This window comes from Oxyura jamaicensis, chromosome 2, assembly GCF_011077185.1.
Source record: "Oxyura jamaicensis isolate SHBP4307 breed ruddy duck chromosome 2, BPBGC_Ojam_1.0, whole genome shotgun sequence".
Classification (NCBI taxonomy): Eukaryota; Metazoa; Chordata; class Aves; order Anseriformes; family Anatidae; genus Oxyura; species Oxyura jamaicensis.
Genome location: NC_048894.1, coordinates 20503439 through 20530388, shown reverse-complemented (window position 1 = coordinate 20530388; position 26950 = coordinate 20503439). Strand labels below are relative to the sequence as shown.

The 26950-nt window shown below is 35.9% G+C and overlaps 1 protein-coding gene across 1 annotated transcript in view; it reads left to right on the top strand.

Annotated features, from left to right (window-relative positions):
* Positions 1–26950, top strand: part of MALRD1 (MAM and LDL receptor class A domain containing 1) — a 283122-nt gene that overhangs the window by 52005 nt on the left and 204167 nt on the right. Inside the window, exons 15-19 of the mRNA XM_035319205.1 lie at positions 4510–4662; positions 4814–4919; positions 6198–6565; positions 8214–8626; positions 20210–20297. Of these exons, the coding sequence (XP_035175096.1) occupies positions 4510–4662; positions 4814–4919; positions 6198–6565; positions 8214–8626; positions 20210–20297 (1128 nt within the window). The remainder of the gene's footprint in view (positions 1–4509; positions 4663–4813; positions 4920–6197; positions 6566–8213; positions 8627–20209; positions 20298–26950) is intronic.

Here is a 26950-nt window from a genome sequence, read left to right as displayed (position 1 = left end):
ACACAGCAGATATATACCTGGTTGTTACCTGCAAGTCATGGTTGTCTTTTACTAGAAAAGCCCATGTGACTGAAATCACAAGTAGGTCTGCTGCAATTTCATGACTGTTGAAATAGCTGTCTCCACAGAAGTTAAGAGTGGATGAAAATGTTATGGACTGTTTTGTTTCCTGTAGGCATCCATAGAGGAGACTACCATATCCATCTGTACCAAGTGATTGTTAGATTTAAAGTATGATTTTAAATATATGAGAATATCATCATGCAAATAGGATTTACATTCAATTTTGAGACTTTATATGGGAGTAGTTTTAAATTATTTCAGAGCTGTAGGCAATAATTGTGGATAGAAAGTGAGGGAAGGGGGAACTCTTCTTGGGATTTTGTAAAGATCAAATTTGTCAATCTTCAAACAGACTTGAATTTTGTCTTTTTGTTTGTTTGTTTGATTGTTTGCTTGTTTGTTTATTTCAGTTATTCTCATTTATTGCTATTGAACTTTTGCATTTTTTAGTGAACACTATTCATTTTTTTACTGTAGAAATTATGCTGTTACACGCACAAAAAACATGCATTACCTGAGTGTATATATCATGAAATTAGCAAAAAGTATCAGTGTGAGAAACCATAAACACAGGATGGCAGATATAAAACTATTCAGAAAACTATTCAGTGTGGTTATATCAGAAAGGATATTAAAATAACATTAGGATGTGTATGGCCATTGATAAGCTTTTTTTTTTTTTTTTCGTTGTTGTTGTTGTTTTTCCTAGATGAAGATGTCAATAAATTGTTGTCTTCATGACATCTATTACGTCTTCAAATTTAATCTTAAATTTGATGATTTAAAAATAATAATAATAATAATTAAAAAAAAGGTTGAATGTCTATTGACATATAAGAGTCCTTTTAAACAACTGGAGAGGCGGGTGACCTATAAACACCAGTGATAGGACCCGCGGCAACGGGGTGAAGCTGAGGCAGGGGAAGTTCAGCCTAGATATCAGGAGGAGATTTTTCAATGAGAGGGTGGTTGTGCACTGGATCAGGCTCCCAAATGAAGTAGTCACTGCACCAAGCCTGTATGAATTTAAGAAATGTTTGGACTGTGCACTAAGTCACATGGTCTAAACTTTTGGGTAGAGCTGTGCGGTGCAAGGAGTTGGACTTGATGATCCTTATGGGTCCCTTCCAACTCGGAATATTCTATGATTCTATGATTCTATGATTCACAGTATCACTCTGGTTCCTTCATGATTACTGAGGGAGCAAGTTAAATGAGAAGCTAAAAGGGACAGCAGAAAAATAAATGCATACGGGTATCATGGAGACTATTTGAAGCAAAAAGGCATCAAACAAATAGCTGAAGTAATGTCCAGATGAAAAATGTATATATATAATTAGAAGAAGAGATTATTATAAATTGTGGTCGGTCAAATGCCGAAACACTGTAAGGCTGACCAAATATAGTTTAAGGAAAAATTAGCAATACATTCCTCATACAGACGAAGCAGAAAGTTTGTCAGAGTCTTTAATATTGCTTGATAGTTAGCATTTAAATAGAATCATAGAATCATTCAGGTTGAAAAAGACATCTTTTTCAACGTAAAATCCAACTTTTAACCTAATACAGACAATTCCACCATTAAACCATGCTACTAAGTTCTACATCTACATGTTTCTTGAAAACCTCCAGGGATGGTGACTCAACCACTTCCCTGGGCAGCCTATACCAATGCCACACAATCATTTCAGTAAAGAGATTTCTCCTAATATCCAACGTAAACCTCCCTGGTGCAGCTTGAGGGCATTTTATCCTCCTTTTATCACTTGATGCCTGGGAGAAGAGCTCGATCCCCACCTCGCTACAATTTCCTTTAAGGTAATTGTAAAGTACATTAGGGTCTCTCCTAAGACTTCTTTTCTTCAAGCTAAACAACCCCAGCTGCCTCAGCCTCTCCTCATAAGACCTGTTGTCCAGGCACTTCACCAGCTTTTTAGCCCTTCTCTGGACATGCTCCAGCACCTCGGTGCCCTTCTTGTAGTGACAGGCCCAAAAACGAACACAGAACTCAAGATGCAGCCTCACCAGAGCTGAGTACAGAGGAGCAATCACCTCTCTAGTCCTTCTGGACGCACTATTTCTGGTACCAGCCAGGGCGCTGTTGGCCTTCTGAGCAACATGAGTGCTCTGCTGGCTCATATTCAGCTGGCTACTGACCAATACCCCCAGGTCCCTTTCTGTCAAGCAGCTTTCCAGACACTCTTCCGCCAGCCCGTAGTGGTGCATAAGGTTCTTGTGCCCCAAGTGCAGGACCCAGCCCTTAGCCTTGTTGACTCTCATACAGTTGGCCTCGGCCCATCGGTCCAGCCTACCTCTGCAGAACCCTCTTACCCTTGAGCAGATCAACACTTGGGCCTAACTTGGTGTCTTCTGCAAACTTACCAACGGTGTACTCAATCAAAATAGAGCGTGTAAGAAAATAAGAAATAGGAGAAAGGCAGACATTAGGAGAGATAGTAGATTAATTTGTGTATTCACTGTGAGAAGAACTTCAGATAAACCCAGGTAAACAGCTTTTCTCTCTGGGTAGTCTTTTTGAAACAGAAGTGCCAAACAGGTTATGAGACAGATAATTGAATCTCTATCAAACATTCAAAAACAACTGCATTTGACCCAGGCTGTACCAGCTTGTACTCTTCTTTTATCTTCCCTACTGTTTTAAAAAAAGTTGGTTTAAGATTTAGTTGAAAGTTTGAGGGCTCAAAGTATCTCAAAGTATTCATCTATGCTTAAGTTAAATGCATCTTTTCTTTCATTTTTATCCTTGTTACAAGTTACAGATGCAAGCTTGTGCTCAGACTTAACTTTTTTTCTTTTCTTTTTTTTTTTTTCATCTTTTGTATAAAGTTTGTCATATTTTTTTTAATTTTTTGTCTAAAGTTTGTCATATTCTATGTATCCTGGGGATATGGGCCAGTTTCTTGTTTTTCTTAAAGCCTATAGCAAGCAAAGGAAAAGCAGAAATAGATTTCCATATCTCCTTACTGTTATATTCTGCCAGTGGATTATCAGACATTTCCACTGTACCTATATATGTATATCCATAAATAATTTTATCTTTATTATAGCAAAGCATTATTAAAAAAAAAAAAAAACTTTTTAATTTTTGTTACACTTGTCAATCATAAAATGATGTAGTTCATTTCTGAATGACATATGTTATAAGTATAGAAAACACATTTTCTTTGATCCCTTGAATATTATTTGGCCTTTCATATTTGAGGATTTTTTGTTTGCTTTTTTTTTTGAAGCAGAATCAATAACTATGCATTTCTATATGCTTTGCTTAATAACCCACAAAAATCTAATATTTTTAGAAGCCCTAACCAACAATTATAATAAGTTTAAATTTATTCATTCTTTCTAACAAATGATAAAATGTGAAAGATTAAAACAAAAAACAAAAGCCAATGCCCTTCTCTATCAATAAACATTTATATAATCCTGTTTACTAAGAGACATCATTTGGTTCTGAAATGTGAATTTTCTATGTCATAATGTTATGGCCACTGCAACTGGTTATAAATCTTTATATTATAATGGTGGAACTGACAATCATGGCTGTCTGAATATTCTATATACATAATTAATGAACAATTGGTTAAATTTCCTAAAATTAATTTTCCTTATGCTTTCCATTAAATGCCTGTTCTAATTACAGTAAGCAAATGTATCATTTTGTGACTTAGGAATTTTTTAAGTGCAGAAGAGGAAAATAAGACATTTCATCATTTTAACATCATAAATATTTGTGAAATTACATTCAAATATCTTCCTCTCCTTTTCTGTTCCATTATGTATATTTTCTAAATTATTTCTACTCTTTTAAATGAAGAATTGAAGAATGCAGCTGAATATATTTTTTAAATCTTTATCACCACAGCACTTTGTGTTTCAGAGATGCCTTCCTTTTACCATATCATAGCATCTCAGTAAAACCTGATATTCAGCTTCATTTCTGTTCCAAATAGAAGAATGGTTTTGCTATCATTAGCATACTCACAGAGATTTGGGAAATAAGGGATTTTATTTCTGGCTCCAGCATCTATTCCTTATAAGATCTTGCAGAATTCTTGTTATTGCTTTGCATGATCTGTGTTCTGTTGTGCAGCATGAGGACTGCAAGGTCTGTTTTCAGCTTCTTTCTGCCTGTTTTTGTACTTTGGCTGCAGTGTCTTTAGAGAGAATGCTTCATTTTATGAATACATTTTGTACAGAGATAGCTTGGTTGTTCCCGTGGGACTGTTGTCTTACACAACTGTTATAAAACAAATATGCCATCTCATCCCCCTACCCCTTTCCTAGACATTTGTCTAAAATACCAGTGACATATTGGAAATGTTTTATTTCCTGTGCATACTGTAAAGCCCCCTCTTTAGTCACGTAAAGCTCCCTTGATCATGTCATGTACAGAGTCAAAGTGAAATGTTTCTTATTTCATTTCAGCTGCTGTGTGTGACTTTGAAAGAGATAACTGTGGTTGGTTTGAAACCGCAAGCGCAGATGGATTTGACTGGGTAAGAAGTTCCAGTAGTGCTCTTGCACCTGCTTTTCAGAAGCAAGCTCCTCTGCGGGATCACACCTACAACAAGTCTGAAGGTAAGACAAGACAAGCCTAGAAATAGAGAACTGGCATAGATATACCTACTCTTTAATTGTATTTAAAGTGGAGACTGTGAACTTTTTCCAAACACTTAAAAATTATTTCTTTGTTCAGCCTGAAGAGTTGTTTTCTGTTTTCTTTTGATAGGTCATTTTCTGTTCATTTTGAAAAACAGCAGCAGCATTTCACAAGTTGCTCAGCTACGAAGCCCAAAGTTCACGCAAACTGGATCAAATTGCACAATGTCTTTTTGGTATGAAAAAAAAAAAAAAAAAAAAAAAGAAAACAGTTTTAAAATTCATAGACCATCTCACATTGTTTCTCTTGGATTGAAATTGTGGTTATAGTTTGCAGTAGTACACACTCTTCTCTGCAGTATTTATTGTCTCTCTATTTCTTAATCATTTAGTCTTATACCAATATGCAGAAAAAAGCTGAAGCTGTAGAACAGCTTCAGAACTGAAATTTGGGACTTCTTTGTTATAAGGCTTTGGTCAAAATTATGTTAAAGGATTGTATCTGCATGCACATATCTGCATGCACATCTGCATACCACCATAATTGTGATAATATTTCAACTTAGGTTAAAATCAATTTGAGAACATTATGGAATTTTTCTCAAGAATCAGAAACTTTCAAAAAATCTAGTAGCTCATTAAGTTATCAGCTGGGTTATCAAAAGAATATTCAAAATTGTGTTGTGCCTTCTTTGAATTGAAGCTCCAGTGCAAGAATTCTAGCTTCAATTTCAATCCTTTCCTGAAATACACAGGGAAAAAAAATCCTTTCAACTATTTTCTTATCACAATCTCTGTGCAATCTTGTCAAAGAGGGACAGAAAAAATAATCTGTGATAATTTGTGTACTAAGGTCAAAGATTGTGGTGGAGTATAGATAAATGTTTGTATGACTTTTACATTATGCAATGTAGTGTTTCATTGCAATATCAAAACATCTACCATGGAAAGAGAAAATGTAATTTTATCAAAGACTTGTGACTTGAAGTATAGGCCTGGAAATTACACACTTCTGTTTAAGTTTCCAGTTTTGTTGTATGATTGCTCACTTATGCATTTATCATTTTAAAATGTTGTGAGATTCTCAAAAAATACTGTAAAAAATGCAACATAATAATAACTAGTGTAAATGGAAGGTGTGCTTTTGCATTGAATAAGTGCTCATTTTTTCCTTCTGGAAACTTTAATGTCTTAAATTAAATTTATAAAAGTCATACTATGCATCTGAATGAAGTGTTCATTGCTTAATATGAAAGCAATATGTCTCTTCAGTTATGTTTTATAATTTAATGAAGTTTGCTTCTTTTCTCACAGTTTTCAATTCTTGATATGACTTGTGTCAGTCTCTCTTATACCTACTTACTACCAGTACAGAAAGTGAATTGAATTAGAGGCAACTGGAAATAGGCATAGTGGACATCCTGTATTTCACAGAGCTACGACAGAAAAGATAAATGTTCCAGCATACTTGATTCTCATCATTTACACCTCTAACTTTGTTTTTATTATTTTAGGTATTACAATTACGGTCAGTCAGTTGGAGCGGCAGAGATGCAATTGCTTGTGGATGGGCTGAAAGAACCTACTGTCCTTTGGAGAGTGTATTACAATCATGGAAATCAATGGTTGAAGACATTCATTCAGCTTGGACGCCTTTCACATCCCTTCCAGTTTTCACTCAGTAAAATCAGCCTGGGTTTTTATGACGGCGTCTCAGCAATTGATGATATTACATTTGAAAATTGTGCTCTTCCACCACCTGCATCAAGCTGTGAAGGTCCTAAGCATTTCTGGTGCAGAAGCACAAAAGCATGTATTGACAGGTTATTGGTGTGTGATCTTGTGGATGACTGTGGGGATGGATCTGATGAAGACAACTGTAGTGAGTACTTTCCATTATTGCTTACTTTATTGCAAAAAAATAAAAATAAAAATTAGTTGCCATGTTCATTTCTGGAGCAAAAAAAAAAAAAAAAAGCATGGCACTAGTACAGTCTTCAAGTGTCATAACCAGAGATGATGCAACTGAATATATTTACTGCTGAAACACTCTGAAAATTATTAACTTAAATGAATATAATTTATTACATCTGAGAGTAAATGTCATTCAATCTACTTTATTCTAATGAGATAAATTTCTTTAATTTTTGTAAAATACACACATTCAAGTGCTTTTTGTTTGTTTGTTTGTTTGTTTGTTTTTGTTTTAAGGAGAGAATTCACAGTCTGCAAGTTAATCTGGGTGAATGTGCTGTTTATGGTTACACTGACAGAAATACAATGCAAGATATTATATGGACTGAGAGAAGGGCATGTCCTATCTCTGTATAACCGTCTCTAACCAGAAAACATTAAAATATCTGTATTACTGTAAGATTCTAGTCATATTGGACCTAATTGTCCCTTTCAGAGAAAGAATTTGTAGGAATTGAGAAAAGCTATTGGTCATTCACATTTTTGACATTCACCTTGCAGTGCTGAAGGGCACTGTTGATGATTTCCTCCCCGCCAGCACGCATTCATCAATTTTAAGAACTCAAGAACATTAATATAAAAGAAAATTAACTGGTGCTTTATCACATCCTGAGGTAACCAAATTATGTAAATCAGAGTGAGTTTGAGAAGCAATGGATACCTTACATGCTTGAGGGGATACCAGCCTGTGCTGATATCTGCTGAATATCAAATTTAAACATCTGAATTTCAAAGACAACACAGGCTTTCCATTCTATCTCTGTTTTTCCCTCTTGTAAAATGCCTATCTTCCTTATAACCCATTTTGATATCTATAGTAAGAAAGTACTAGATGACAGATTTTGCAGTTTTAAACAACTTAACAAATAAAAGCATAATAATAATATTTTAAAAAGTAATTATTTCAGTTAATTACTTTTTATGAAAGGTAGATGCAAAGGTGGAACACGGGTTCACCATCTATGATATACTTTTTTTTTGCATTAGAAGTAATTGGTCAAATCAATATATTTTGGCTTGATGTCATGTAATGAAGTGCAATTGTGTTATAAATGCCTCAAATTTAGCTTTTATAAAGCTATTGAGACTACTGCTTTGCAAAAACATAGTATATCACTTATTACATCTATCTACAAAGCTAAATTTTAAGATTTATTTCTTCCAGTTATCCTCAGTTTTACCTGAAACTTAATTGTGTAAAGGAGTTAAAGGACTTCACATGCTTTAAAATGCATAAATTTATCTAATACATAAATAGTAACATGTTCTTCACAGTTCTGTTTATTCAATAAATTATGTACTGGTTGCCAGATGTATATTGAAAGAAGAAGGAATTAACTAAAGGTTTTTATTTTATTTTTGTTCATGTAAGTGTAAATTTGTTCCTTGGAGGGAAATTTTAGAAAAAATTAAATGGGTTTTTATCTATATTAGAAATTTTTGTAAGGAGAAAAAGAAAATATTTCATTTTTATACTAGAAAGAAAGTGAACGGGGAGTACATTAAAACAGTACCTTTGATACTGCCTTCACTTGACTGTCCTGCTTACTTTTCAGACCCTGACCTACAGTGTAACTTTGAAAATGGTTTATGCAATTGGGAGCAGGACACTGAGGATGACTTTGACTGGATCAGAATACAGGGTCCAACCCCAACGGTTAATACAGGCCCACTAAAGGATCACACAACAGGCACAGGCAGGGGACACTACCTATACATGGAGTCCTCTGAGCCACACGAATTTGAAGATAAAGCAGTTTTGCTTAGTCCTCTCTTCAACCCTTCTAGCAATGGAACCTGCATTTTCCGCTTTCATTATCATATGCTTGGAAACCAAGTTTACTTGCTGTCAGTCTTCCAGAGAACTGTCAGTAATACCAAGGGATGGCTGCTGTGGTACAAGTATGGAAATCAAGGAAACAGATGGATAAGACAGACGCTGCACATCAGCAGCTCTAAGCCATTTCAGGTATGATCCTTCTAGGTTGTGATATGTTTATTTGCTGCATTGTATAACAGTGGAAACATATAAATTACTAGAATTTAAAGCTCTTAGTAGCTGTTGACGTTGAAATCCACTTGTAGGTAATATCTCTTTGAGGAAATATGGCTGACTTTATTTTTTGTGGAATTTATTTTTTCCCCTCTAAAAAGATGATCATAATATTTTGAATATGAACAAACTGTATTTAAAGTAGGTGCTGGTGCTTTTGGTTTTTGACTATTGGTCACAACAAATATTTTTTCCAGACTGTTTCGTAACAGATTCACAAAAATTTAATTCAAAGAAAAAGGACAGTTAAAAAGAATATGCTTTTCTGTGAGTGACTTTTCCATAGTTATATATTAATCTTTAATTATATAATGCCAGAAAAAAATGTTTGTTAGTTCAAAATATTTACAAGGGTAGGTGAACAATCAAATACCATTTAAGGAAATAAGTTATTATTGTAAGTTACAACTATAAATTTTGCTTTCCTTTCTTGCCTTTTAAAGCTGTGTGTGTTATTTACCTTTTGCTACATGTGGTCTGTTTATTCTGGTTGGGTTAATGTACTTGCATGTTTATTAGAGTAGGCATTGATTCATTTGACTGCCAACTGATTGTAAAATTGACTTAAACACCAGCATCCCTCCCTCTGAGATCAAAACAAAACGAACAAACAAAAAAACCCTTCATTTTGTATCTGATATAATGCAATATCTGCTTTAGACGATCCCATATTTGTTTCCCAACGGATTATTTTCAGTTGGAGAAAAGTTCTATTGTCTTTGAAAGAACCCTTATATTACTTTGACTGCGCAGAGCCCCTTGGAAGGACATCATTTTTTGCCAGGACCATTTGTAGAAATGTAAAGGAGTATCATATTGATATAATCCTAGCAACGCCACATTAATTTATAGAGTTTTAGCAGGTGTGACCATAAGAAATTTTATTTGTATATGTGTATATAGAAAAATCATTATTTTAACTCTGATGAAAATTTGGCCTAGAGCTGGAACATGCACTATTGTCATAATGGTATGTTGCTGTCAATGAAAACTGCTAGGTTTGGATAAATATAGCTGGCTTAGTTTGCTCTACTCATTCCATTTTCTCTAGATACAGAATAAGAAAATGGTGTTTTTATGTGAACCATGGCAAAATTCTGTATCACTCCTTTTGGGCAGTGTAATCTCCTTTTAGTCATGGTATAAATCACATACCTACAGGATGTTTTTTAGGATATCTAGGGAAAATTTACTATATCATTAAACATTATTATTACTACTTTTAAATATCTTAAACCAGTGCAATGAATTTTTTGTTCTTATGCAATCAGTGTATATGTGTATCTCTTATAAATAAAGATGGTTATAGACCTTTGATAAGGTCCAAAGCATATGGACAACAACAACTTACAGTTTTTGTGTGTCTTAAAACTCTAAGGGATTCCAAAGTGTCATCTCCTTTTTAAGTTTCTCAGCTTATTTTTATAAGCTTTTTTATGGTTATAATATCTCCATGAGATATAAGTTTGGTGTTAAATACGTGTGGAGTAAATGTATATGATTTACGTTCAAACTCTAACCATTCATGTAAAAAAGACAAGGACTAAAACATGTATATGGGGTACTACAAGGTAACTGATCACAATCACATAGGTAATATCTACCTTTTCCTCAACTCACTGCCATTTCTTAGTGAGATGAAGTAGTGGAGATTCTGGTAAACTGCTCAGTAATAAGGAAAACAAGTCTTACTCTGGTTATTTCTAAGAGAGCAGATTGCGTCATCCCCCCCCACCCCCCGTAAAAATCTGTTGTATATCTAAATTATAAACAAACAAACAAAACAAACAAAGTTTTTTAGGGGGAAAAAATTTTTTTTTTTTTTTTTTTTTTTTTTTTGATAACTGCACTTTACAAACAAAATTTAAAGTGCTTCTGAGTTCTGTCATATAAAAAGAATACTATTTCAAATCTTGAAATTTTAGAAATAAATGTTTTTATTTCACACATTTCTAGTGGTGAAAATTATATTTTAGACTTAAACAATATAGCAGGAAAAGTTATAATATGATAGAATCATTAAAAGATTTGGGTTGGAAGGGACCTTAAAGATCATCTAGTTCCCTTTGTAGCAAGAGACAATGGCTTGCTAAGCTTCTTTGTCAACTATATCTTGGAAGAGAGAAAAATTCAATTTTTATTTCCTGCACAACAAGCATCAAAATTCAAGGTTCTAGGTTTCTCAATTTGCAGTGGCATTTGAAATTTCAATATATTTTTAGTTCCAGATAAATGCAGAGTTTTTTTCAGTCTTCTCTAAACATTAATTGATAGGTTTCAGATTGAATATCTGGACTTACACTGGTTTAAATGAGCTGACCAATTTTAACTATTTTATTGAATACAGCTTAGCTGGAAGAATTTGTATACCTTTTTATTGTCCCAAAGGCAAGCATTATTTCTTAGTGTGAATAGCAATGTGATGAGACCATATTTCAGCTTGTTACTGTTGTGTACCAGCATATGCAGCTATGACTTTTAATGTTTTTTCATCTCTTTATCTGAAAGAAAACAAAACAGTGCAGTTATATGTTTCTGGTATGTTAGGAAAACTCATCAAGATAAAAGAAAAAAAAAGTGGTCAAAAAGTTGGACTCTTTCTATGATATTAGGGTTAAGAGTATTTGTCTTGGGAAGAGGTGGCTTAAGGGTAATAAAGGAAAATCAAATAATTGGCGTCATTGAGAAGCTGCACAGAGAATGGTTATTTATACTACAAAGAATAAGAATTCAGGTGGTCTGAATTTATTAGGCAACTCAAAATAACAATAAAGGAACTACTATTTTGGGATTGTCTGTTGTGCAGTTCATTGCAATGGAATATTTTGGGTACAAGGAAGTATGAATAGAAACAAAAGCAACTTGGCAAATTATTGAAAGAAAAGTCTCTGTCAAGGGCTGCTAGGACAACAATGAGGCTACAGCCTCCGCCTTGTGAATGCTTCCAAGAGCTTGGGAGTTAACACTGCATGCCTGTTCTGTTCTGACTGGGAGTGTAGCAGCAGCCCACTGGAGACACACAGCCGTTAGCTGTACAGCTGACCTGATCTCTGGTGTGGCTGTTGTGCATTGAACTATTATGCTGAAAATGGGTTGAGGTGCATCAAGAAGCTCACCCTTTTTGATATACTAACTACAATTCCAGATATTCTGCAGTAATTTTTCCCTTATGGAGCCAAGTTTATTGCTGTCATGAACTTCTTGCCTTCTGGCTTGATTTGGTAATCTGCTTGCTTCCGTGTTTGAGGCCTGAATTTCAGTGCGTATGCTGACACAGTAGTTGAAGTTCATTAATGTTTAGTTGGCCAAATTCATTTCTTTCATTAAAATCTGGTGTTGAAAGCCGGTCTGAAAATTATCAAGGACTTCTCTGTTTATTAGACTTCTACTACCCACTTGTGATCATTTTTCCATTTTCACTATGAACCATTTCCTGGTAGTAATTTTCACACAAGGATTTAGTCATAATGGATTTCCACTCTAGCAATAGCCTCATTTTCAACTTTCAATTTGTCATTGCTTGGTTTCCTTTTTCTAGTCTTATTCTTTGTACTTTTCCCAATTATTTGCAGAGATTAGTGTTTCAGAATTTATTTATTTAGTGCTGGGTCCTGCACCTGGGACAGGGCAACCCTGGCTATACGTACAGACTGGGTGACGAGACACTAGACAGCAGCCCTGCAGAGAGGGATCTCGAGGTTGTGGTTGACAGCAAGCTGAATATGAGCCTGCAGTGTGCCCTGGCAGCCAGGAGAGCCAACCATATCCTGGGGTGCATCTAGCACAGCATTGCTAGTCAGTCGAGGGAAGTGATTGTCCCACTCTGCTCTGTGCGGGTGTGGCCTCACCTCGAGTACTGTGTGCAGTTTTGGTCACCACAGTACAAAAAGAACATGAAACTGTTGGACTGTAGTCCAGAGAAGGGCTACAAAGATGGTGAAGGTTCTAGAGGGGAAGATGTATGAGGAGTGGCTGAGGTCACATGGCCTATTCAGCCTGGAAAAGAGGAGGTTGAGGGGAGACCTCATTGTGGTCTACAGCTTCGTCACGAGGGGGGAATGGAGGGGCAGGCGCTTATCTATTCTCTTTAGTGACGAGTGATAGGACCCGAGGGAATGGTGTCAAGCTGCGACAGGGGAGGTTCAGGTTAGATATCAAGAAGAGGTTCTTTACTGAGAGGGTTGTCGTGCACTGGAACAGGCTCCCCAGGGACGTAGTCATGGCAAAAAGCCTCTTGGCTTTTAAGAAGCTTTTGGACTGTGCGCTTAGTCATATGGTATGATTTTTTTGGAAGACCTGTGCGGTGCCTGGAGTTGGACTCGATGATCCTTCCAACTTGGGAAATTCTATGATTCTATGATTCTATATGTATTTATTGATCCTTTAAAGGTTACTATGTCTGTTGCTTCTTACTTCTTTGCCTTTGTTCTGTATTTCTGTGCAGAAAGCTCAAAGGAAATCACACAAGGTAAAAATAACCTTCACACATGTGAACGAACCGTCAAACAAACACTGCCCGCTTTTAAAATATGGAAAATGTGAAGTAATTAAATGTTTTCACAACCTTTAACAACAGAGAGACTGCATAACAGTTTGGCTATTTGGATTTAAGGGAAACAAAGAACAGTAGGAATTTTGCTTTTCTGAAATTTAGGAGTATTGTCTAAAATCTGCTACTGATGTTGCTGTATTACTAATCAGGAATTGCTGAATAGGAAAACAAAACTTGGACATATTTACAAAGAGGTGAAAAATGCTAGAGACTTTTTTTCCCCTTTCTTCACTAGATTTAGAAGGCATCTTTGAAAAGGTTTCAAAATGATCACAGGGAAGCTGAAGTACCTCATTGAAGCTTTAAGTCTCTTTCCCTTGTTCTATGCTTTATATGAAAGAAACAATAAAGAAATTCTACACCTGATGAAGTAGATAGCAAAACTCTTATCTTTAATGAAGACTTCATAGTGGGTTTAATGAAGGCTTCATAGTGGGTTATATGTTTTGATGATATCCCTTTGTTACTGTTTTCTTTCTTTGTGAGTTGGAATCCATGTGCCTGGCTGTAGCAGCAGCAATGTTGTATTACATTCTGTCTCTGTCAGGCATACTGCCTTGGATAAGGAAAGGTCCACATCTTTAGGCCAAAGTGTAATAGTGTTCCTAGTGCTCATGAGCATTTGGTACCAAACAGGTAATTTACTCAGTTAACAGCACAAATGTTTTCATAAGCATTTGAAAAAAAACGTGATGCATATTTTCTCTCAGGATAATTCTTAGCTCAGCACGGAAGGATTGTCTTAGCAGTAAGCATTTGCACAGGTCAGATGCAAGTCTGTCAATGAAGGGACATTCAGGCTTTTCTGGATAGCCTGCTGTGGAGACATCTTTATGCAGCCCTTGACATTTTGATATGCTCCAAAAAGAAAAAGGGAGGGAGAAAACACAGTTCTAACAAGCCATTCTGGTTTTATATGGGACATATCTTTTAGGACCATAGGTCGTAGGAATGTGACATAGGAACTCAGCCAGAGTCATCTATATTTTATTTTTATTTTTCTAAATATGGGGACATCGTAGCTGGGAGAACTGCTAAACCTGAATAAATCTTTATAGGTAAATAATGTTGCCTAATTAACTACAGGACTATATGAAACAACGGAAGCTTAAAAAAAAAAAAAAAAAAAAAAAAAGCTAAAATATATTTATATGGGAACACTAAAGTGACTTTTGTAGTGGGAGAAAATTTACTGTATCTTTTTTTTTGTGTGTGTGAGTGTTGTGTATATATATATATATATATATATATATGTATAACTAAGTTTGGCCTTGACCAGTTAGCCATAGATGTTTGAGTATTGCTTTTCAGTATATCATTACCAAGTATTTTCACTATTTAGCAAACTTTAAGTAACTAAAAAAAATCATTATCTATTCTCTTTAGTAAAAGAAAACATTAACATTTTAAATATTATTTACAAGTAGAATTCTTAAAGGGTACATATGCATTTTTCATAATTTTAAGCCGTTGTTGCCAGCATAAAAAAAAAAAAAAAAAAAAAAGCATAATAAATTCATTGAAAATAAAAGTGATCTGCAGATTGAGTGAGAGAGGCTTGTGTTTGTGGTGTGTTTTTTGTTTTTGTTGAAGTTTATTTTTTTGTTTGTTTGGTGTGCTTGTGCTTTTCAGTGATGAGTTTTTTTGTGGAGCAGTTGTGGGGGTTTATGTCATCTTGTTTGTTTGTTAGGGGGAGGAAGAGCTGTGGTTTACTTTTTTGTGCATGTGTGGTTTTTATTTATTTTTAAGCGCTTCATATTTACAATCTGGATTGCTTTTGAAAATAACCTCATTCTGGCTTTTTTTTTTTTTTTTTTTTTAGTTAGAGTCTTCTCTAAATCCTTGATGAAGTCAAAACTAACTTTAAACTTAAATTGGTTTAAATACAGTTTCAGCATTATACTTAGCAGATAGATGTCTTCCAAGTGGGCAGACTAACCATGCTGTTTCATTAAATTAGACTCTCTCAAACTTTTAGGAACTCACTATATGTATATATACATATATATATGTATATTACATCTGCAGTAATCCTTCCAATGTAAATATTATGGAGTGGAAACAGGATATTTTATCTTGAAGAAAGCTTTGTACAAAGGAAGGAAGCTTTAATACAGCAAAGTACTGAGATCCACAATATGTAAACACTTACTATGAATGTGAGCAGTCCCAATGGCACCAAGGAATGGCCAGTAAAATGATAGAAATTGAATACTTTCCCTGTACTTTAGGGAAATGCTTGGAAACACATCATAAAGTAGCATGAGGGTTAACAAGCTTATAATGAAGCACGATAATGTGCTGTACTGGATTAGAGCTGGTGTTTTTCAGTATCTTGTAAAACCAAGTACTGTAAAGCATCAAATATCTGTCACAAGATTTGTCACAATATTTGTTGTATATATTCTTAAGATCATTTATAAGAATTAATTTGGACCCTTGCATGAAAAAGACATTGTTTCAACTTTAAAAGTTTTTAAGTATTCACTTCTAATGTGTTTGTCATGGAATCAAAAGGAAAGGACTGACAGGCTATTGAAGATGGGCAGTAGAATCTCAATCTTCTGTACTTGTAGTGGTGGAATTTTGTAGTTACCTAAGGTTGACATTTTTTCCAGAAGTTGAGCTTTTTCTACTTGTGCCTGTTTAAGGGGTAGAAGGGGTTACTTTATGCCTGTAACCCCGACTGCCTGGTCATTAATCCTCAAAGGGTGAATACAACATACTGTGACACCCTTTCTTGCCAGTGCACCCAAGGTCTTTCAAAGAATACCATGGCATGGAAGGAACAGAAGAGTTCAGTGCCACATAGTCAGGATGCAACTACTGGAAGCCTAGATCAGAGGTTTGGGAAATGGTCTTGGGTCCTGCAGAGCAGACTCCTTTGATGGCAGATGAAACAGACAAACAAAACTAGAGAGGAAAAAATAAACATGTTCAGAATCACTTATCAAAGGAACTCTAAACTAATAATTCAAGAAGTCAAAATTAAATCTAAATTTCATAGATTTTATCACATTATTCTGAGAATTTGTCTTCACTTGGTAAATAGTTTCCCTTCTCAGTGTACTTGTTGAGATATCATTCTACTTATTCTTGAAAAAATGGTCATAAAATGAAGACTTATTGTGACTTGTATGTTACATGAAGATATCTTCATTACAAGGGTTTATGAAGGATGAAATTTAGTCACAGATTTCATGCAATGAATGGCTCTACAGTATGTCCATTACCTGTAATTACAAAAATTCTATCATCTCTTAAGGAATTGTTTACTTTTCTTGATGAATTGAAATGTTTTCCTTTGTATATGCATAGCACTAAATTAGATTTGTTTACTTCTGAGATATGAAATTAAACGCCTATGAAATTCTATCCTGCATTTGCTTTCAGTAAGTTATGACAAAATATTTCTAATGTATTTGTACTATTATACTCTTGTATGGTCTCTCCTATTCAAAGCAAACCACGTTTTTTTAAATGAGAAATAATAATAATAACCCTAATTAAAATTAGCAAGTTCTAACTTCTAATAAAATCACTAAGTAACACAGCTGACACTTCCTGTAACAAACCTGAGATATTGTTTGGCTCTATGACTGGTTAAGTACATCAGAACTAAGATCAGTATTTCTTACACATTCAGATATCTTTAGAATTTTCAGTACCTCACAGATTTTGCAATGAATTCAATTCTACTTAAAACTATGTTTGCATGGAAATTAAGGTTTAATTTTGCTAACCTTCAGAGGGAATTGCCTAGTGACAGAAATGAGCATTACTGTGGAAATGGAACATTTATACAGAACAATGTCACACGTAATTATTCTATTAACATTTGTCATAATGTTCTTTCACCCTTCAAAAACCGACTTTATTCAAAATATAAAAAGACTAATCCTTTTTTTTTTTTTTTTTTTTTTTTTTTTTTTTGTACACAGTGTCATTCTAATACATTTTGCTTCTCATGGAGTATTTTCACCTCTTTTATGTAGCATAAGTTTTGCCACCTTTTTAGTGGATCAAACTTTCAGTGGATTCAGACTGGATCTCTAAAATTCTGAAAGCTGGAGAAATTGGGAACAATTTATCCTCATTCAAATTATAAATGAGATGTGAAATGAGCTTCATGGTAGATGAGTTTCTTGGAGGTTGTTTAATAATAGCTTATGAAGTTTGCAGAATTTCAGCAGGCAAATTAATTTAAGTGGTCAATGTTTAACCACAGTGCAGACAGAAGTTTTATACTGCATAACTAGATCATAAATTGGCACTATTTTCAAGCTATTGGCACTATTTAAGCTATCAAATGCAACACAATATGGTCCTAATTTCTAAAATCTATAAAGAAACCATAATTTCATATAGATTATGCCTCCCTTATGTTGATTAGAACTGTACTTTTATGCCTGAATGTACTCAAAGTTAAGGAATATCTATTTATATTCCTTCATTAAGGAATATGTATTGAACATACACTTATATGTTGCATTTTCTGTCTTACTAACTGAATTCATGCTATATGCCAAAGTGTCAAGCTCTACAAGCAAAATTATTTATAAATAAATAATAAAGATTAAAAAAGGTGTGTGTGGGGGGGGGAGGGGCAGACAGCTAAGTAATATCATCATAACAATAAAGAGGTTTTCTAAATTGTTTTACTTCTACAGTAAACAGTGGAATGCCATTTCTGTCACTAAGTATTACTACTTCAGGTGCAGGAATCCTACCTCCTCCAGGTAAAGGTTGGTAGAAGATGATAGATAAGCATATCCTCAGAACATGTGAATGTCATGGATGGGGAGATGTGCACAGGGAGAAGGATGGAGAGAGAATTTCAACCTACTGATTAACATTAGTCAGAGTACAGCACAATCCTACTGAAAAGGTCCAATTTACAGTGCTTGTTTTTGTTTTAGTAATAACTGTATAAATAAGTTTAACAAACCTTCTGTCTCTAAGACTGAATTTTAGCTCACAGTTAATTTAATTATGAATGGATAATAACTCATGCTTAAAAATAAAGTCAAGATTTTATTTAAGATACTGTGTGTATGCCACTCAATATTGAACTGAAGGGAACGTTGTCATTTTGGAATAATAAGGTTTCATGCATGGCATTTCTGAATAATAGATATCTTGATCGTTTCTGTTTCTAAGCATTTTTGTGCTATTTATGTTGACAAATAGTTGTAGCTATTTTAAGTTAAACATGAAAAAAAGTGAATATTCTGAGGGAAAAGTAAGAATCTCATACTAGATGAAATCAGTAATGAGTAATACAGTCATTTTACATCATTCACTTTAGATGGTTTATGCTAAATTAACTCATCTGCAGCATATCTATAGTAAGGGACATATATCCATTTCTTGTAGTATACCTATTTTGTCTATTGGACATAATTTATAAGTAAAGTATAATCGTTTTTATTTACTCTTGTGATGTCAGCATCAGTAATGAATCTGTTATTCATATGCAACTTCAGAACAGCAGAAACAAATTTATCAGTCTCAACATGCTAAGACTGATATTATCCTTTTTTACAGCTTTTAGGACATTCATTGCACTTTTTATATTTTTTCCTCTTGTCCTTGTTAATAATTTAAAGTGAGACTTACAAAAGTTCTGTGTATGTATCACATGAACAATGGTTCTCAGTGTATAGAATAATCTTTATTTGTCTCACTTTCAAGTGAGAAGCACAGTGCTGAATTCTGAAACTAGTAATCCATCACATGATTTTCTTTAATACAGAACAAATGAAATCCTGCAATATAAAATTCAAGCTTATATTTTTGAAATGACATTTAATGTATGCTTCCAAAACATCAATGACATTTGATCAAGAGAATTGAGACATAATCTTGCATTTTGTGCATTTTGTGCATTTTGGGAGCAGTGCTTTGTTACTTGGTGAAAATTAGCATTCTTTACAAATAAAATATTTAAAAAGTAAATTATGAAAAAAATACCAGAAGTAACACTACTCTGAAGCACTACTGCAGTAATTTTGTCGCTATTTATACTTTCTTTCTTTGTAGGAATTATTTATTGAACTGAGGAAGAAAAAATGAAAGACATATGTGAAATTTTATGCAGGTTTCCAGAATGATCTGGAAGCATGAATGTTTATGTGGGTGGAGAAGGTGGCACAAAAGCATTTTTCAAAATAAAAGGCAAAGAAGCAATTTTAATATTTGAAATCCAGTGGATCAGTTAAAATATTTTTAAGTGTGTTTTGAGGAGGACGTTTTTCATCTTTTATGGATTTTATGAATTAGTTACATCAAGGAAATTCTCACCAAATCTTTTAATAATCACCTGCTTGGATTTTTATAGTTCAATACCAGTTAGAAGAAAAGAGGCTTATTCAGTCATCCAGAGAGTAATTCAGAGAAACTAACATATCCTATTCTTCATCAGTAGACAGTAATGAGAAAGTAAGCATATATAGCATTGGAAATTCTGATAAATCTGTAGAACATTTTTCTTTAAAGGGTTCCAGAGCACATCTATAACCTGTTTAATTGTTTTCATCACAGTGAGATTTGTATAAGGGTATATAATGTATTCACACGAACATTATTATAATTAATCATGATTAATGTTACTATGATAAGTACCAAAGGAGCTAATCATAATGTGCCACTTATGATAATGTCTTGCCATCATTTTATATTACAATGATGTTTCAGTGGATTTACATGATTGTAAAGTCAGCCAGTGTTATGGTTTATCATGATTAATGTGACCACCAGTGAAAGCTGATAATAATTAGTGTCTTCTGTAAAGTATCACTAAATATAATATATTCCATAGAACAATTTTAATCTCGTTTTAAGTGTGAAATATGGCAAATGTTCTATCAATTGATATGAAATATTTAATGAGAAGTGAAAGTCTGCTATATACTGAAAAATGTTTTTTGTAAATGCTTTTTCCCCAGATCTTGGTGAAAGGTACAGTAGGAGATGGCTTCACTGGAGACATTGGACTTGATGACATGTCCTTTCTAGGCTGTACTCTTTACAGTGGTAAGAGCAGAGTTAAAGTTATGTGTAAATCTCTTACCTGTGCTGATTGTTTTCTGTCATTCATAAGTATTGCTACTGGAAGAACAAAAACAGATCAAACTGTAACTCACATCTGACAAGGAAATTTAGACTTGTTTTCCTCCTTCCTACCTCATATCCAGGCATCAACAGGAAATAGTTGCTTCTGTGCTTATAAGGTCCTAAATTAACCCACTTTAACAAGTGCTTAACAGGTATGGAGCTTCTATACTCTTTGGAATTTTGATTCCTAGAAGGAAAAATAAGCTTAACTGTGTACAAGCTGTGATAAATGATTAAGTCCCAAATAGGATTTTTGTGATTTATTAAGCGAATAGAGGCAAGCAAACAGCGCTGGGTGCACCGGGAGTCTCTGCTCTACCAGGACGCACACCTGTTACATCAGGTGTCTGATTTTTATGCTCCTAGACTAATACATATTCATCACTATTCCTAGAAAAGGCGGGGTTATTATAATTAGTTCCTGGAATCCAAACCCTCTCTGGACGCATGCGTAGCAGTCTCTGGTGGTCTTTCTGGGGGTCTCTTGTGCTGAAGGCTCGTAGTCTTCCTCCCAGGCTTTGTCCTTTGGTCGTCCTTCAACTCCCCCTTTCTCCTTATTTGGTGGATCTCTTTGCTGGTTATCAGAGGCTTGTGCAGCGTCCCATGCAAAAGTCTGCAGTTTCCTAAAAAAAACTCCTTGGTCCTCTTATCTCCCAGACTAGAGTCTCAATGTTCGCCCTTCAAACCCTCTATTTACACAAATTGCTGGATCATTCCTTTGCATGATACAAGAACTATGTACACTAATCACTCTGTTTTTCTTAAATAGGAGCTTATATTTCATCATGCGGCCCTAGCATTGTTCCATACTGACACGAATCAAATAAACACATTTCACAATCCCCCATTTCTTTTTTTTTTTCATGGTATTGATTCGTGTTTTTTTATTATTATTATTCAATCGAGTCAATACTTGCCAAATTGGTACCAATTTTGGATCCTCTTTTGTTTTTATTATCATCAGGGAATGGGTTTTCCCTTACCCTGGTTCTGGGTCAACAGGTAGCACAGATATTTGCATTCCTTGTATAACCGAGTGTATTAGTCTGGTAAAACAGGGTATTAAACATGAAATTACTGAATTATTAAACAACCCTCCACATATTCCCAATACAACTATCCTGATTCTAGTAAGCCAACCACCACCCATAAAGTCCCTCCATAATTCTCTTAAATTGATTTCATTCCAAATTTGAACTGGGACATGTGCAATTTTCTTCATTTCTTTTTACAAATTCATTCACAGCTTTTCCTTCATCATCAATATCTAAACAGCAGTTACTTAAGGTTAAATTTTCCACAGACTCCTCCTTCTTGTGCTAGGAAATAATCTAAAGCTAAGCAATTTTGATACAAAGCAGTTCCCATCTTGGTATTTTGTTTTGCAATTAATCCGAGTGCATCTCCAGTTTTATTCACAACTATTTCTACTACAGCTTGCAACCTAATTATTCTATTAAGCATATCTATTGGGGTCCTATAGCCCCAGGATCCGTACTCCAACAAGCACAACCCCAATTTGAGGGTCCGCAGTAATGATAACTCCGGTCCCATGGATAATCTCTTATCCAATCAGTGTAACACGTAGAAGTCACTGTTTCACCCTTTCTAGGACAAATGTACTTGGGCTGGTTACTATATCTCTTCCAGCTCAGGCTTCCGCAATCAGTATATGGGTCTTCATCTATAATATCACAGGCATCAAAGGTTATTGACACTGAGGTATTCAGGGTGGTTACAATTTCACTTGTTCCAATTAATTTCTCTGCATAGAGCATACTGAGTTAGGTTAAAAATGCAGCTTCCTCTTTTCTGGCCTTTACAGTCATAGACAGTATGATACACCAATGTCTGGGAGCTCAAGCATCCTTTTCTAGTTGACTGCAGTTGTTGGCCATAGCTTGGGCCAAGAAACTCGCCCCAAGTAGGACTAGAAGAGGTCCGGTAAGGGCCATAGTGCTCGGCGGTCACAGCCTGAAGGGGTTGCAGCCCTTGGCAGACCTTCCTAGCCACAGCACCAGTTCCCTATCCGGTCTTGCCCTCTTCCCTAATCTTAAAGGGGTGTACATTGCAGATGTACCTTCTCGGTACCTTCAGGGGATAATGCTTAACTGATCCCTGTTATTGATAAATCTCTTCTCTTAGTAGGTATCTATTCAAGAGGTTCTTTGTTTACTAATTTTACAGAAGTAATTACAATAAATTTGGAGTAATTACAATAAAGGAGTAATTACAATAAAATTCCCACAGCAACTTAGCTTATACTCTGATGAAAGCTTCTTCAGGTCCATCTGTTAGTTTAGTTTCTCCTGGTTCCGATGTTACTTTCCACTCTTCCACTGGACCTCTCGACACGTGTCCATCCTTTTTCAGCAGTTCTCACAGCTGTTTCCTTGTTAACAGATAACAGCTAATAGATAGCAGTTAATAAATATCAGTTGTTTTCTTTTTAATAAAACAAGAAAAGGTCCTTCCCAGAGGGGAGATAAGTTTTCTTCTTGCCATGTTTTTATTAGAACCCTATCTCCTGGTTTTAACTGGTGAATCGCAAATCCTAAAGGTGGTGTCTGAGCCATCATCCCAGTTTCTCTTAGCTCTTTTAATCTTCTCCCAGTGGTAATTATATATTTCTGGATACTACGATCCTCAACTACATCGTTCCCTAAGGGCATCCCTTGAGAATAAGGCCATATAACATTTCACATGGTGATAATCCAGTCTCAGTGTGTAGTTTAGTTCTAATATTTAAAAGTAAGCATTTCGTCCAGGGCATTTGTGTCTCGATCATTAACTTAGCCAATTGTTGTTTTATTGTTTGATTCATTCTTTCTACTTTCCCCGAGCTTTGTGGGTGCCATGGAGTGTGGTATTCCCACTGAAAGCCTAATTATTGACATAATAATTTTATTATTTTAGAAGTAAAGTGTGTGCCCTGATCAGAATCAATGTACTGGATTATCCCATATCTAGGTATTAAGTGTTCTAATAACATTTTTACCACCATTCCGGAGAACAAGCAACCCAAAACAGCAAGGCATTTTCTGAATCACCCCTCTTTGTTCCCTTCTCCAAACTCTTTACATTCCTGATGATATCACCAACCATGGGGCTTGTCGACCCCCATGGCCACACTCCCACATCTCCCACTTCTTTAACATAAAAAGCACGATTAACACAAACTAAAACACAGAGAAAAACTACCAGGCATACTAATTCTATCTTTAACAAACTTTGTAACCACATCCCTGGGAAAGGCAGGTACTGAGTGCTGCCCAGGCAGGGGGGGGGGTTTGGCTGCCCCTCCAGCTCCTGGAGTCCTTGTTTGTGGGTCCTGCATATGCCAGCTGGACACTCCCAGACGTTGTTTTCTGTTTGAGCTGGAGTCCAAACCGCAGAGGAGGGTGCTGTGATCATGTTAAGGCAGATGATGAGACGGCCGGACAGACTCATGGTGCTGACATCCATCTAGGACCAGCTTCTGTTAAAACACAAGCACAACCTCGGCCCCCAAGTTATTAGAGTGTAGGGCCCTTACCAGTAATTGGTGCTGTAATTTTTTATTTTTATTTATTTATTTATTTTTCCATGACTTGTGCTCTTCCTTTAACTGAGTTTCTCCCAGATCTGTCTTCTAGATCTGTTTGTCGCTTTTTCTCCTGCACGGACAGATGCAAGGACCTTCCGTCCATCGATTAAAAAAAAATTTAAAAACATAGCATACTTTATCTATCTTTTCCTAGGTTTCACACCCCTACTCTTCCTTCTTTGTTTTAGAAGCTGTCCTGGTTTAGTTAGGCTAGAGTTAATTTTCCTCCCAGTAGCTGGTAGAGTGCTATGTTTTGAATTTAGAATGAGACTAATGTTGATAACACACTGATGTTTTAATTGCTGCAGAGCAATGCTTACACTAAGCCAAGGACTTTTCAGCTCCTCACTCTGTCCTGCCAGCAGGCAGGCTGGGGGTGCAGCAGGAGCTGGGAGGGGACAGACCCAGAAGAGCAGACCCAAACTGGCCAAAGGGGTATTCCATACCATCTGATGTCATGCTAAACAATGCATAGGGGTGGCTAGCTGGGGTGGGGGGGCCAGCCACCTGGGGACAGGCTGGGCATCGGTCAGCGGATAGCAAGCAAGTGCACCATGCACCACCCGCTCCGTACACATCATTATTATTATTTTCTGTCCCAGTAAACTGTCTCTATCTCAACCCGCAGGCTTCAGTTTTTCTCGTTTCTCTCCCCTATCCCATAGAGGGGGGAGGATGAGCGAACGGCTGTGTGGTGTTTAGCTGCCGGCTGGGTTAAACCACAACAGAAGCATACATAAATTGATACAAAGGAACACTTGAATAATACAACTGGACACAAAAATATATATTTTTCAAGAAATTTACATCAGTAATTGTATAAAGCTTTCTTCTGTACTAAGAGGTCCTGAAAGTTTAGGACTAAAACATTAACTTTGTAATGTAATGTAAAAGGGTTATCATGACAGTCCTCAAAGGCCACTATATAGCACACTGACATATTCAAGGCTCTCAGCTTTTACTTCAGTCTGTGTATTCAAGTTTTGAGGTCCTTTTATGATTATGCAAACATCAGAAATATAGTGATATAATAAATGGTACTTATGAAAGCAGAGTTTTAAAGCCAATATTAAATTTTGCAGGCTCAAAACACCAACTTAATATTTAAACAAGTATTTGATACTTCTGTTTGTTCAAAAGTAGAGTAAATGCACTTACAGAAAAATAACTTTCACTTTTCAACAAGCGTGCTCGTGATTTTTATATTAGTACAAACTTAGAAACAAACAAACAAATCCAAATCCACCATATGACTTTTTAAAATAAATGATACCAATTCACCTTTCCCCTACTTGAGTACATTACATTAAGGCTTTGAATCATCTGACCCACGATTTTACAGCATTAAAATGAGTGGGTCCACAAGGATGCTGGTATGTCTCACTGAGACTTAGCATGAATAGAATTAAAGCTCACCACCTTAAGGAAACAGAAAATCACATGCTCATGCCTTAACTATATTCCTTTTTGTCTCCAAACCAGAACATAAAGTTTAATAGTAACAGTATTTCATGGCAGTAGATGAGTACTTTTTAATCAATTATATTTTATTAATTAATACTATTAATTTAGTGGCAACATCTTTGGAGAAACTTCCAGTTTTTGTTGTACAACACTGCTTTCTGGTAGTGATTCAGACACAGGGAGTTCATTCAGTTCAACATGCTGTAAATATAGCCACACTTTTCCCCTTTAATAGTTCCAGGGCTCTACATAGAGCATACAGCTCACAAGCCTGAGCTGACCGTGATGGACTCAAAGGTCTTGACTCCACAGGTTCTAGGTCCTTATTAATTATTGGATATCCTGATTTGACCATTTTATCACATAGTACTGAACCATTTTTAATTTGCTCCCTTTTCTCTGGTTCCGGGTCTTCAATTTTGTCTGACCCATCTAGGAATTTTACTGTGGCAATTCCTACAGCCTTTGGCTACCCGGTAAGAGTGTCTTGCAGGGGGTTTAGGACCTATCACCCACCCACGAATCCTATAGGAATCACTTCGGTCCTTCACCGGCCAAGTCCCTCGTGGGAGATTGGAACCGCGGTTAGAAGACCTCCACACTCGCTTCGGAACTAGGTTCCGTCTCAGTCACACTCTTACACACACAGGCAACCGAATCCCACCCAACCGAACGGTACACACTTCAAATACTCACGACTCCGTCGTCTTCGTTCGGATCTTCGCGCGCAGAATTACGGGTAAAATACAATGCTGCAGCCGGCAAGGGAGCTCATAAAAAAATCAAATTCTTTACTTGCCTTTATTCAGGTTCAGGATGGTGTTAGTCCCGACCTGACTCGAACAGGAGCCACCAAATGGTGGGGCGCCCCTCCTAGATCCAGTCAGAATTCAGGAACCAAGACCATCCCGGACGAGCCCCCAATTGTGATAAATGATTAAGTCCCAAATAGGATTTTTGTGATTTATTAAGCGAATAGAGGCAAGCAAACAGCGCTGGGTGCACCGGGAGTCTCTGCTCTACCAGGACGCACACCTGTTACATCAGGTGTCTGATTTTTATGCTCCTAGACTAATACATATTCATCACTATTCCTAGAAAAGGCGGGGTTATTATAATTAGTTCCTGGAATCCAAACCCTCTCTGGACGCATGCGTAGCAGTCTCTGGTGGTCTTTCTGGGGGTCTCTTGTGCTGAAGGCTCGTAGTCTTCCTCCCAGGCTTTCTCCTTTAGTCGTCCTTCAACTCCCCCTTTCTCCTTATTTGGTGGATCTCTTTGCCGGATATCAGAGGCTTGGGCAGTGTCCCATGCAAAAGTCAGCAGTTTCCTAAAAAAACTCCTTGGTCCTCTTATCTCCCAGACTAGAGTCTCAATGTTCGCCCTTCAAACCCTCTATTTACACAAATTGCTGGATCATTCCTTTGCATGATACAAGAACTATGTACACTAATCACTCTGTTTTTCTTAAATAGGAGCTTATATTTCATCATGCGGCCCTAGCATTGTTCCATACTGACACGAA